General features: G+C 39.1%; 1 protein-coding gene across 1 annotated transcript; it reads left to right on the forward strand.

Annotated features, from left to right (window-relative positions):
- The first annotated feature begins 2087 nt into the window (after positions 1 to 2087).
- Positions 2088 to 12587, forward strand: LOC138006308 (ciliary-associated calcium-binding coiled-coil protein 1-like). Its single transcript, XM_068852557.1, is given in 11 exon segments — positions 2088 to 2135; positions 2138 to 2200; positions 2976 to 3070; positions 3319 to 3405; positions 4152 to 4234; positions 4512 to 4656; positions 5619 to 5691; positions 6799 to 6930; positions 7872 to 7899; positions 10097 to 10221; positions 10488 to 12587. Coding segments are annotated over 11 exon segments (954 nt in total). The 3' UTR covers positions 10563 to 12587.
- The last annotated feature ends 2193 nt before the right edge of the window (positions 12588 to 14780 follow it).

Raw genomic sequence — 14780 nt, forward strand, 5'->3', positions numbered from 1 at the left:
TTAGTGAATGCTAAATTCGTTATTATTGACTTCTATCCGTTTAGCCGCCAAACTATTTGAACAAAGAGAAGGCTCATCATTGTTACCTATAAAGACACTAATTCTAAAAATTGATTCTTTCGATGACACTGCACAACAGTAACTCCACATAACCGAACCAGACACTTTTTTGCTCAATTAAATGAAAGCCCCACAAAATAGCAATACATGTACATAAACTTATTGACAGAGTCTCTGTGTTGTCAGGAAATAGCAATGAGTTTGTTTGCGTATACCAACAACAATTTTTCTTGGCTATATAAAGGAAACAGATGATGACAGTGATCACCATAAGTTTTGTTCCGCAATTGAAACTGTCGTTTCAAAATGTTTTACTGAATTATTCATCTTTAGGGAAAGTGCTACCTTCAAGCCCGGCATGAAGCGATTTTAAGTTGCCAGTTTTTTCAACTTACACCACTTTCATTTTGAAATAACTCGCTTCAGTTTCAGCATTTTTTGCCAATAAATAAGTCAAAATCAGGGAAATAGAACTTTCGCCAAAAAAGGGCTGATTTTAAAGACTACGTTTAATTATTTTGTTAAAAACGTAAGTGTAGAATAAATGGAACCTAAATTAAACGTTGCATTTGTCGATAGCCCTGAAATTTGCGATCAAACAGTGAATCGACACTGAGATGACAAGTGATTGATTTTCAAATGACATCTTACTTAACAAAACAGAGATAGTTTGCTGATTAATTCAATTCGCCGGATTACATTCTTCTTCCTTGTGTGTATACCAGGATCACAGTATCTGATCAGTCACTGTACCGTTAGCAACCAGCCCATTTGACTAGACAAGATACACTGGTGGCGTTCTGTTAGTGACCAAGCAGATAATTGGAATTGAGTCTGAGCAGACGGTGCGTCCGCAAGGAGATTACAGAGTCAAATGATGGATAGATCAAAGTCGCCAAATATCGCGACTGTCGTGAGCGCAAGAAAAATGGCTAAAGGGAAATTACAAAGTAGAGCACATAAGGTGCTAGACAAAGAAGAAAAGCTAAAAAAGGTAATTATTGGCTGCCTGCTAAAAGAGAGTTATTTGAATGTTCGTAAACATATTCACTATTCAGTCGGTTTTATGCCTTCTGTAGACTTATTCCCAAATGGAAATTGCCCACCCTCTCTTCCCACGTGACCGCCCCATCCCAGGCCAGGGCGGCCAGGGATACATAAAGTTTGAGCTGGATGTACGATACTTGACGCAAAAATGCGGACGCGATCTATAATTTTTATTCGTTTTGGCTCTAAATAAGGATTCAAGTTTATAACGATAAATGCTCTTGCACATAACCGTTGAAATCGCAATTTATACGAGCTTAGAATTTTGTAAACAAATGGTTCATTAAAACAATTTGAGCTCAGTTCAGTTTGTTTAGAAAACAAAGCATTTTACGGTGAACGTAATCTTCCTTTAGAATTGGCCGAAATCTTGTTTATCTACTCTAATTGCCGTTTATTGAATCTTGAAGGGCTAAATTTCTTAATAGAGGACGACCAATTCTAATTTTTCGATGACCCATTGTTGTGTGGCATGCCTTAATTGTTCTTCAAAAGCTTCCGAGTGATTTTCGTGAGATAGACTACAGTGTGGCCACAACATAATTGCCTGTAGTCGTCGAGCATGGAACATAGCAAAAACAAAAAGAGATTTGGACGAGCTCCGACCGGAATTCTAAAAAAACGAGTGTCTTCACCACTAGCAGTTGTCGTTACTAAGAGAGTGAGTGCCGCCCCAAAACATATCTTCATATTTTCTGCGTGGATCACTCGTAGGATTTGGGGGAGATTCTGGAGTTCGCGAGATTTGATTTTTCTCTCGGGACTTTTCTTTCTTTTTAAAGACTCTTTCGCAAAGTAGGTCGTCAAATTTTATGCAATATAGACCGTATACATAAATGGCGACGAAGTAATTCGTCTTTTGTCTTTATGCTAATCATCCTAACTAGGCTCGTAAACACGATCAAAATTTAGCTATTCCCCCAAAAAGGCAAACTGTTTACAAGTTCGTCGCATAGCAACAAGTTGCTGCAGTGTTCAAGATGGCGGAATTGAAGAAGTCTCGATCGGCTATTCGAATCAAATCTTCAGAAAAGAAAGGAAGAAATCTGCCTCCAAAAGAGACTCCGCTACAGCAAGGAGCAAAGCACAATCCGTTAGTAGGCTGATGAATTACATTTTGATGTTTTCGTGGGCTGTTTTTGAATAATAGCTTTCTGCAGAGCTAATTCTACTCAAATTTATACCACAAACTTAAGCTTAAGTTAATTCAGGAAAAAAATTCATTTTTTGTCTTTTTAATTTCTGCACATATTTCTCGATTTATCTGATGCATATATTTATTGTTTTGATGCAGGTTTTTAATTACCTGCCCGCCTCGTCCTGATTAATAATTATTATTTTCCGAAGCTGAAAGCCTGTTGTAAACACGCTGAGTTTTCAGTTTTTCATGGCTTATGATAATTATCATTATCAAATCCCAACTCAAATCAGTATATAGCCTTTTTGTCCTTACTGATCACGTTATAGTGAAACACTCTCTTAGTGAAAATTAGGATTTTTTAGTCCAATTTCTGAGGCATAGTGTATAATGCTTCAATCCAGGTTCGGCTTTAAATTGACCTTGCCTTGAGATCTTCAAGCCGGGCACATGATTCTTCTGTGAAAAGAACCTTTGTTTACAGCTTGTGGGACCAACTGGAAGGAGGGAACCAGTTGGAAATTTACAAGGTGTTTTGTAGTTGATCTTCGGAATTACTGAAGACAAACTTGTCCTGCAATTTGGTGGTCAGAACATGTTACCTTGATCTGAGTGTACAGATGCATGAACCAAATATTCAAATGCATGCATCTGAGGGAGTTTCTATGGGGGTGGAGGGGAATGTTGAAGCTTTGATTTGACGGGTGTGTGATTGTAATTACTTTAACAGGAAGAAGAAGAAGAGAAAGACTCGTTAGCTTGGAAAGTGCTGTCAGAGGAACAGACTCAGACTCTGAAAGAGCTTACAGTCCACGAGCTTGAAGTGTGAGAAGGCAGATCTTATTTCACGTTGTTCTTTAAGATTTGTCTCTCTGGGTCTTGTTCAAGATTTGTCTTTCTGGGTCTTGTTCTTTAAGAGTTGTCTCTCTGGGTTTCCCAGTAATAAGTAAAATTGCCAGGGGTTAAACACATTCAAGTTGCATCTTTGCAGATAACATGCTATTGTTTGATGGTGTTGTGATTTACTTAGTATTGATAGTTTTATCACATTTTATGATCTTTTTTGACCATAGGAAGCTAGCAGAAGTGCTCTTGATTGAAAATTATCACATCTCTCTACCTGAGGCTTGTATACTGGACTACTATGTTGCAGGATTTTGGTATCCTTTCTAGTTTTGCCTTATGTTTGCCCCATGCATAACACCCAGAAAAAAATTACCAGAAAAAGGCTTTTATTAAGAAACAACTTCTGAAAAGCATGCTAATTTTAATTAATATTGTAATTTATCATTACAAAATGGGGTCTCAAGGACTTAAAAGAGACTGATTATAAAGGTTTTTACCTTTCGATAATTATGGCTGTGTTGTTACCTTTTTTTTTCAGATTACCTCTGAGGTGAGCTGAGGCACGACTGCCTTCATCATTTTCAATACTATGCGATTTTTTAAGAATTGTTTGTCTTTACATATAAAGGAGATAATAAGACATTTCTAATCAATAAATATGTTTGAAGGCAACATTTAGCAGACTGTGTGGCTAAAAAAAGCTATGGTCTTGACCATTGATTGCCCCTTCACGCTGCCTCAGTGAGAATTTGTTCTGGTCTTTCTTGATGAGAACAACAAGATTGATGTAAGAAAATCAGTGAGGTCTGTTGTCAAAACCTGAGGCCACTTCCAGCCTTGTTGCTATTCTTTGATCATTGCTCATGACTGGTCTCTTGGGCAGCATCAGTTTACATCGTGATAATAGATTGCAGAGTCTGGATTGTTCTGTAACATGCCCTAGGTCCAAGAATGTCACAGTACTTGTAGCATCATTGATTTTGGTGGTGACATATCAGGGGGACGTTCCCTTAGTTCCCTAAAGTAAAATTTCATCCTTGACAAAGATTCTTTCACCAAGGTTTGCAAAGGAACAGAATTTTACACTTCAGCAGATTTCTGCATTCTTCACTCTTTTGAAAATAATGCTTGATAACATAAAAGGTACTAAGCACTAAGTCATTCTCAAATATGCAAGCAGTAATCAAAATTATGTTTCTGGAAAAGTAGACTGAATTTAAGATCCTTATTTTGATATCAGTTGGTCAGGCATAGAAAAATAATATTGAGCTTATCATGTTGTGCAACTTGGGCCTTTCACGATGAATTTTAACTATAAATGAAGGGAAGAATCATCATATTCAAAGACCGTCAAACTAGCAAATATTGTTACGAACAATAAAATAGTGTGATCAATATTAGATCATTTTGCTTTCTTTAGAAAAGCAATTCTCTTTGGTCAACAACATCCAAAAATTCAAGTCACTGTTGGCAGGAATTGAAGTGGAAAACTGTTCTCAAAATGGAGGCCTTGAATGCTTTGATGTGAACCAAGCGAAACTCATAACTGACTACTTCACTGACAGGTAAATCATATTTATGTTCTCTTTATGTGAAAATTATTAATTAATGTTGTTCACAACATTTCATGCTGGCCAAAGCATCATTTCCATGAACATGTGTGTCATTATCAATGAATTGCGACTTCACTTACATTTGATTGGTTTTTTGCTAACTTTGAAAAGCGATTATGGTACTCTCTTCATCCTGACTGCATGGCATGTGCTTGCAAAAAGGCTATTCTAAAAACGGATTGGCAAACTTCTATTTGCAGGATGCTTTAATGATAATGCCCAAGCATGCACTCATGTAACTTTTCTTTACAGTCTAGTCTATTGTGTAATTGCAGAATTTTTTTTGTTAGGTTTCTTTTTATCTTAATGCATTGCCTTGTAAGTTTACTGTTATTGTCTGCCATTACAATTAATACACACCTCGATTAGGATTGCTATTCGCATGTATAGTGTACATTTTGACATTCAACTTATAATAAGCTGAAGAATTTAATAAACTTGAACATGCTGACTTGGACTCATAGGTATCATCTGGTTGGCATTTGCCAAGACACACTGCCACAGCCAGACTGATCTGCAGACAAAGAAAGATTCACTGAGGAAAGTCTGCATCAAGCATAGAATTTAGTAATCTTCACAAAGCAAAGCACTTAAAAGAGTACCTGAGCATTCCAAGTAATTACATAACTGATTCTTTAAGAACATTTACAAGACAGAGAAAAAATGGAACTGCACCATTGTTTTAAGCAAAGTAGCAGTCAACTTTTAATCACTGGTATTAATAATTATTGTGTCATGTAAAATTTATCCCATTTTTCGAACAAAAAAAAACACCCATTGCTATTTTTTTCCAAATGTACATTCTAAAGCTCTTCTTAGACAACATGTCACATTATCAACAATGATTTTCATCATCATGATGGTATCTAGACAAAGTCATGATCATAATTTACGTAGGATTCTTGTTCTTGCAGCCTATTTACACGCTACAGACTGTACCAGTTTCTTTTCACCCAGGATCCACAGGAAGAAATTGTTTTGTCTGAGGTTTGTTTTTTATTATTTAAATTAGTACTTTGCACATTCAATCCAGAATTGTCTTGCTATAGAAGGGGTGGGCAGATTGACATTGATTACAAAAGCAAGTCAAAGTATCCCCTTGCTCATACAGCAGATACATGTAGCCTCTTCTTTTAGATGGCAACATTTAATAGCCTAAGGGTAAATTTTGGAATTTAGTATCCTATGATTATGACATGAAAAGTGATACATGTCACCAGGGAGCAATGGAAAATTCCTGAAGAACTACATTAGGCTTCAAAGGAGGGAAAAAGAGAGGGCTGTGGCCCTCCTCCCCTCTCCTACATTTCAGTGCATAAATTATCATTAGCACAACATAAAATCAGTTCAACAGCACATGCAGTCTCACTATCTTTTCACTTAATATCATTACATCAGGATCCCATCTGGCAAGAGAATATGTTTTAAGGCCATTTTTATCAGCTCCACTGTGGGTTTGAAAAGTCAATCTGATTCATTGATGCAAGGACAGTATTAGGAGATGGTCTTATGTGTAGGAACCTGATCGAAATTATTGCTAAGCTGAAAGATTTTAGACTATCAGAAAATAACATGCATTTCAAAAAATTTAATAGCTGGATAATAATTTGAGAATTTTATTTCATTTGGTAAATGTTGGGAAATTTAAGTAGGAGTACGTATGTGCCTGGCTTGGTGAAGTATCACTGTCAATAATAATAATTACATATCCACTGTGGAACATTTTAGTCCTAGTACAATGTGCACTGCCTTTGTCACCTGTCTTTCAGCAGTCTAATGGCTTGGGTCCCACAAGACACTATCAGAGCATCTGTCACCTCACACTCATCAAAAGTTCATTGGGTTGGGAACACTTCACCTCATTATTTTGACAGAATTTTCTCCATTTATTACTTCATAACTAATCAACCCGAGAAAGAAATAACAACTTCTCCAGTTAACCCATTGACTCCTGGGAGTGACGCTTCATAGATTTTACTCTATCTAACGCCAGATGATTTTTCTTGCCAAGGAGGGGGGGGGGGGGGTTATTCAATTAACGAAGTCCAGAACAACTACTTTTCTCAATTATTTTTTGTTCATTTCCTTCTTCAGTTGGTTGTAGAAGTTCCACCACTGAGCACTGTTCCATTTCCTCCTCCACTGGATGAAGGAATGACAGAAGTGATGTGGAGAGAATATGTTATGCCACCGCCAGAATCACCTCAGGAGGAAGAACAGACCAAGGTGAACATGACAACTAATTTTCTCTACTTTGAATTATCAGACTTCAGGTGTGCTTGCATGGACCTGCAGATCCGTATGTAGACTTTCAATGACTCCCTTTCTTGACCTTGCTCAGTCGCTTTGCAGCCTCAAAAACCTGCTTCACTGGCTTAGCTGGCTAATGGCTATTCTACTATGAAACTAGTAAGGTTGAGTCTTAATCCTTTGAGTCTTAATCCTTTGACGCCCAAAGTGGCCTAAAAACGCCAGACAATTTTAATCGTCAATGGGTAACCCCTGGGAGTCAATGGGTTATTAAAGACAGTGCTCTTTTTACCAAATTGTGGTGTAAGATGGCACAGCTGTGTATCACCAAGGTAACAAAATATGATTAAGGTAATTACCGAGTATTGCATTCGCTAGTTTTGCAAATCCCACAATACAGTTCATTTTGTGGGGTTATTTGCATTCAAGCAATGGATATCCTGTTTACTGAAACATGATTCAGTCCCCCAAAACCTATTGCATTATGAGATTGGGAAAATAGTTTATGGTACATTGTAACTGAACTGAAAATACCCTAACCCCTTGTAATAATTAATGCCAAAATTAGGAAACTGATAAGAAACAGCATTGATTCAGGGATTAAGGTGGTTTCAGCATTTGCAAAGCGCTCACCTTTGATTTCATGTGTGACCTGATGCATCAGCTGAGAAATTAACCTGTTATAATTATTTCAACTCACTATGTATGAGGGAAAATAAAATAATGTTGTGTTAAGTGATGCAGCTAAGGAATCTGTCACCAATTAAAATGGCCCTGGGTCATGCACTAAATCATTAACAGTCATACAAAGGAAAGAAACGTTCCCTTGAAAGGCAAACCTGTGACATTTATTATCGGATACTACAGCATCCAAATGGTTGCTTTCATTAATTTTAGTGTTTATCTGTGTTTTGCAGAGAGAAGTTAGCACACAAGGAATGGAAGGTATTTGTCTAAGTTTACCTCTTTCATCATAATCTTATATTGCCACTGTTGTGTTTTGTGGCTGTTGCTTAAACAATAGGCCATTTCAGAGTTCATGTCTGCTTCCTCTCCAAAGCAAGTTTAAGTGTGAAGTTTTTGTTATGGTAATTAGTTGTACTTTATGTATGAATGAAAGAAGAAAAACTTCGCACTTAAGCCCTGGCCAAACGAAACGCAAGTCATCGCAAGTCGACGCAAGTTCTCACTTGCGAAGACTTGCGTTCACTTGCGATAGGGTTGACGAGACGCAAGTTGAGCGCAAGTCCTTTGCAAAAGTATCAGAATTTTTGTTTTTTTTTTCTTTTTCCTAGGCTCAGACTCGGAAGAGCTGCTACTTTTACTGTAGCTGCTGCTTATACTTGCACCGCTACTGGGTCTCCTGTTATGGTTTTCGTTTTTCTTATGTTTTTCTAACTCCCTATCCTTGTTTTCTTTTAGCTCTTCGGGGCTTAAGTTTTCCGAATTTTGCTCCGTGACAGAAGCCATCTTGTCAAAATGAAAGCGCGAAAGGCGCGAAATAGTTTGAGATTCCTGCTCAAACAGCGGCATCAGATTGGCTAAAAGGTTTCCAAAAAAGTTCGAATGACTTGCGAAAACTTGCATCCACTTGCGTTGAGTGGCCAAACGAGACGCAAGTTGGGCGGACTTGCGTCCAAAATTTGAACATGTTCAAATCAAACGCAAGTCGTCGCAAGTCTTCGCAAGTGAATGCAAGTGGGTGGCCAAACGGTATGCTAGTCAGCGCAAGTAACAAAACTTGCGTCGACTTGCGATGACTTGCGTTTCGTTTGGCCAGGGCTTTAGACTCGCTTTGGAGAGGAGGCAGACATGAACTCAGAAATGGCCTATTGACGTTTCTGGTCCACAGACAAACACCGGAAATGGACATTTCGTATGCCAGGAAAAGTTTTTAAACAAACCGTCTCTAATGACGAAAAGATAGTTCGCAAAACTGTGGTAGTTTAAAGTTTAAAAGTAAAAAACGTCACTTCTGGTAGCAGACAGCTGGCAGTGCCTCAAAAACTTTGCGTGCTTAAGCTACCTATCAGAGATTAAGCATTACACGTTTACGGCAAGCGTCGAACTAAAATTTACCTTTTGCCAAAAATGGAAGAAACTCGTTCGATATCAGTTCATTTCTTGTCTGTTAGATACAGATGTCAAGACAACCTTGTTCCCAGGGTCTCTCTTCTCTGCCTCCATTGTCGTTGAGAAACGAGGCAGAGAAGAGAGACCCTGGGAACGAGGTTGCTGTCAGAAACTTCTCAAAGTAAAGGGAGAGCATGACGAGTTAGAAGAAGAATTTTCACGCTCTCATGGCAAACAGCAGACTTCTGTTTCCCGTTTGCCGTTACACGTAAACACCGTTACACGTAAACGTGATGCTCTCTTATTTCACGTAATGAGAGAAAGAGTATAAAGTCTGTGATGACAATAGGATTGCACAGTATGCACAAACACTACTGTGAAAACTCGCATATTTCTCACTTGTCAAAACCTATACTGCCTGTGCAACCGAAGTACAAAGCAAATAGTTACCCAAGATTCTGTTTCCGAGGCAAATTTTTTCGGTCCCCGGACACAAAATTTATTTTGCTGTTGTTTCGTGATTTTTTTTTTTTTGTCGGCATCTTTTGCATCTTCTTTTAGCTTCGAATCCTGCTGAAAATCAGAAGTCGATGCAGAGATCATCGGCTCACCTCTATGAAGAGTTCATTATTTTCCATTTGTTTTTTAAGGGTAAAGCATTCCTCTGTGTTTGGAGGAAAAGTGCCTTCGTGTTTTGACAGATTCGCCAAATATTTCTGCATTTGAAAGAATATTAACATTTAACTAGGGATTCGGTTCATCAAGATTTATTTTGCAGAAGAAAGGGTCTAGTGATGTATACCTTGTTTAATTTTCCCATATTGGTGAGGCTTTTCACGCATTTATGATAGAGATTTCCATACCGTAATTGTGACTGCGAAAAAAACATGTATAAATTTAATGAACACACAGTCATGGTAACTTGTGCACTAAAATCGAAATCCCTTTGCTTTCATCGAACAACTCTCTGCAAGTCTTGGAAAGGAAGGAAAATCAAAGACAATCATGCAATTCCCACATGCAGTCTCCGACTGGCCATTTTCATGTTTTCTTCTCCCTTGTGTTTCAGGCGATCCAGCGGCTCTTCCTCTTCCTGAAAATCAAACTGCCGAAGAAATTTTAGCATCTATTAAACCCAAACAGGTTAAAAATATGGTTAACAAAGTGGCGGGCGAGGTGTTAGGAAACTTTAAGGTATGTTATCTTGTGGCGTATTTTGGTGACTCCTGTAAGTTTCGAATAAGAAGCGATTTTTCAAAACATATGACTAAAAAAACTTTAACTTTGTTCTGGAATGTTTGTCACTGTTCCGATATTTCCGAAGCATTTCTTCGATTGTTTTCGGGAAGACGCGGTCGTTATACAGAAATCACTCGGAAATTCTCCAAAGGATGAGGATGAGGATGATAGTCGAGTTCAGTTTGGCAAACGCAAATATTCTTTTTCTATTTTCTTTTCAGAATGAAGTTGAAACAAAACTCAAAGAAAGGGAAGCATTTCTGATGGCCAAAATTGGGAAATTCCAGCCCAGATAGCAGAGTAGAATCGCTTATCATATAATTATGATTTTTAATGTAAATATGTGAATAAAGTTTGAGAGCGTTATTAATTGAAGAATTCGCTAGGAACTGGTTGTGTTGGTGCAAATTAACCGGAGTAACATACACAAACCAGAAGAGAACGTTTGTAATCTGGTTTTTGCCGATATAAGGAGCAAAGGGTCTTCTCTCAATTTGTTGATCTGAGATTGTCTCTTCCCGTACGTCTGTCGCCTGGTGTGAAGGAAATCCGAATCTAGCAAATGTGAGGTTTTGGAATCCAGAATCCAGAGCCTGGAATCCCGATTTCATTGTATGGAATCCAGAATCCACAGACGTCGATGGAATCCAGGATTCACTTCCACAGAACCCGTGAGTTTTCAATCCGGAATCCACAACTCGGGATCCATCGTCCTTTACTCGGGATCCGGAATCGGACTTAACATAGGGCGATACGGCCTCGCCGCCAAAACTAAATTGAGAGAAGAAGAAGGAGAGGCTCTGGGGAATAAATATAAGGATTTGTATGAGTTTATTCCCCAGAGTTTCGAGAGGATGCCTTTTGTTTAGGATTCAATTTTAATATATCAAAATTGGGCTATTACTCTTACTCTACTTTTTGAATGTCACTAGGAAAGGAAATCATTTTCCCTAACGTCCGCAGCTAGAGAAGTTAATCTGAACTCACTCGAGCGCAACAACACGGATTGCGCGCCTCTTTGGAGACATAGTTCCGCTATAAATTCAATTTTCAGGGGCACCCAACGAGATTATAGCTCAAAACCACTTAAACATAGCATTGTCAAACGTATTCTAGTATTTAATCGATAGATATAGGCATATTTTTATCCCCTAAAAATGTTTCATCTGTTCGGATTTCCTAGCTGAAAGTCTAGTGATCCGAAAATTCTAGGGATCAAAACCTACCTTTTCGAAAATTTCAGCCAGAAAAAGGGCTCCCGAAAATTCCAGGTGACCTTTTTAGGGTAAAAATCCATTAAAAATTGGCAAGTATACCATATTTTAGATGTTCGAAAATCCTTGGACAGGCAGGCAAGCATGAAATTTTACAACAAATGTTTCGAAAATTCTAGATCTCAAATCGTCTTCCGAACAGATAGTTTCCGAAAATTGACGTTGGGTGCCCCTGAATTTTGGCTGGCAATATTCAAGAGGCGAAATTCGCGCTGGCCTTTCAGTATAACCCTTACTTTCTTTTGCTCTAGTTTTCCGCCTTTTTTACTATTCCGAATAGCTTATAAAAGTATGTTTAAAAAAAAAAGGTTTTACCTGCTTATATGAAAAATGGGAAGCGCGATGGCCTCATGGTTAGTGTGCTCGACTCCGGATCAAGTGGTCCAGGTTCGGGTCCTGGCCGGGAACATTGTGTTGTGTTCTTGGGTAAGACACTTTACTCCCACAGTGCCTCTCTCCACCCAGGTGTATAAATGGGTACCGTCGACGTTAATGCTGGGGGTAACCCTGCGATGGACTAGCATCCCATCCAGGGGGGAGTTAAAAATGCTCCTAGTCGCTTAATGCTACGGAAACCGGGTATATTAGCACCGGCGTGTTGGGTCATTGGCTCGGAAAGCGCTTACCATATGAAAAATACGTTTAATTCTCTCCCGTCCTCTTCTTAGGCATGATCTTCCCAGAAATTGCATTGTCCCTCAAGAAACCTAGAACAACCAGCTATGGTCTTAGTTCTTTTTTCTTACGTATCAACTAAGGTGCGGAATGCGCCAGTTCCTGATTTTATCCGTAGCACTGAATTTACCGGTTTCAAAAGGGTATACAGGGCCGCATTTTAAACGGCGGCTTTTCTTGTTAATTAATATATCTTTAAATATTATGTATTTAGTATGTATCTGTATGTGCTGTGTATTATAACTGTGGTAGTTATTCTGAAATTCGAGATGAAATAAAGTGAGTGCATGCATGTATGTTTGTTACCTTTAACAGGGCGCGTGCGCACACTTTGTAATCTGCGAGTTCAGTACGTGTTTACCATATGAGAGATAAATGACTTTTCCATGAATATATAGGCCATTGTCTTCTTACGCTACATGTGAGTTGGCGTGCAATTTGTCTCCTATGGTTTTGGGGTCGACATATCTCTCCAGGAGGCGAGGTCGGTAGCAGAAAGCAGCGAAGGGCCAACTGCGTCCAAAAGCGATCGCACGGGCCGAAATCCCGGGTTGACTCGTTTGGTACGACGCTCCAGCGCCATGTCTGGAGGTACTGCGTTTTTCTCTCTTTCCGTCAGCGCATGCGTAAATGTTCTGGCTCTCCTATAGTAGCCTACCAAAAAAATGAACATGCTGTTTTTTACCAGGAATTGACATTTCAGTAGATTGTACAGGCATAAACGTGACACAAGAACTGTGCGTGTCTGGTCTTTTCGAGACAGGTGAGAGATGGTTTCATGCAGACAGGGACGCCTAAAATTCTCTGTTGTAAACATGGCGGTTCACGAGTGAAGTTTTGTCTCTCTGGTCTTTTTGTGGACGAATTCTAGGACCTACCGATACAATTTGGACAAGTTTTGAAAGCTAAAAACGTCAATCGATGCAGTATTTTTCTGGTAGGACTGGGTGGCCCGACACTTACGAAAAAAACTATAAAATGAGAATCGGGAGTGATCCCTTGTCATGGAATGGCAGAATTACCCAGAACTATTTTTGGGCATGAGCGAGGCAACTTGAGAAGCACGAGACTGGCCCTCATCCAATGGCTGAAGCGCGGCCAAACACTCAGGAGGAAACAAAAAGTCATATCCGTGGAGCGGATTTGAGCCCGGAGTTTCTACTCTATAGAAACCGCTTCTTTTCGCTTTACGACTGAAGAACAAGACATCCCATTCTACAAAATCAATGCTGTAGAGTAATTAGGTCATAGCTAGATTAATAATTTAGGCCTAAGCTTTAATTTTAAAATGTTTAGCTTTGTCGCAAAGTTTGGAAACCGACCTTTTGCAGTGTTTATTATTGTTTGTTGCCGAGTGATAACACAGCATTATCAAATAGTGTTTAAAATAATTATTCTCCTTGAGTAGCTAGCGGTGCGGTGGTCGAGTGGTTAGGTGACGGTTTCAGTAATCAAAAATACAGGTTTCGGGCCCCGTGTTAAAAAAAAAAAAAAACATATGGCTGTTTCCCATCATCCATATCAAGCTTTCAGTCTAAAAATTAACGATGCGACTTTCATATAACCCGCAATGCATTGCGTTTTTTCCCCACAAGATTTTTCACAAAATATTGTCAACTATTCCCAAGAGCATTTGAAAACAACAACTTATGCAAAATTCTGTGGGGAAAACAAAATGCATTGCGGGTTATGTGAAAGTCGCTCATAGTCAATTCAGAGCAAATTAGGCCATCCCCAATTTTTTTTTCGTTTACCGTCGAATGCGTTTCCTGATATTGGGTTGGTCGGTCGGATTGAAAAAAAAAAAAAAACTAAAAAATCGGAATCGGAGGCCTGATAGCTGTGGCCAGGAAAACAACAAGACGTGAACCCAAATACAATATGGCGGAAAAGTTGGTGGATGTTGTTGCAAAATTAAGTCAACGTGGGAAAAAGGATCAACCACCGAGACTCCTATGCGACATAAAAATGGCTTTTTTTTTTTTGGGAAAATGCCAAAAATTTGGGTCGGTCGGACGAGGCTAAACGGAGAAAAAAAAATGGGGATACTGGGGCAATCCGAGGAAGAGAATGGGTCCCTTGTGGCCCAGCCCGTCGTCCCCAGAGCTCCTCCAGAGCTACCCTGACTTACTTTTGCGCTAAAGGCTTGGCACGAGTTGTGGCTGATTTAGCAACAGAACGGGAACGTCAATGGCGACGTCGCGCGCAGCAAAACTACCAATGAGAATTTAGAACAGAGAAGAAAAGAGTGGAGTCTACTCTATAGATCGTTTTCACTGTCATGCAATAAAAAAATAAATCGAAAACCATCCAGTGGAAAAAGTCAAGAATTCGTGATGTTGTAGAAGATAAATGAAGAAGACACTTCTCCAAGTTTTAGGCCTGTGCGTTTCCCCAAACTTCAGATATTCGTCGAAATGTTTCGCAGAAATTTACAGAGCCCAGTATGAAAACGCCATGTTGGTGCACATCTGTGGTGCACCAATATGGCGGCCGGAAAATAGTGTCAACATCTGTTACTTACTTTGGCTTTCTAGGCGAGTGATCATCTGTACTGAACAGACA

Source organism: Montipora foliosa, chromosome 6 (genome assembly GCF_036669935.1).
Source record: "Montipora foliosa isolate CH-2021 chromosome 6, ASM3666993v2, whole genome shotgun sequence".
Lineage (NCBI taxonomy): Eukaryota > Metazoa > Cnidaria > Anthozoa > Scleractinia > Acroporidae > Montipora > Montipora foliosa.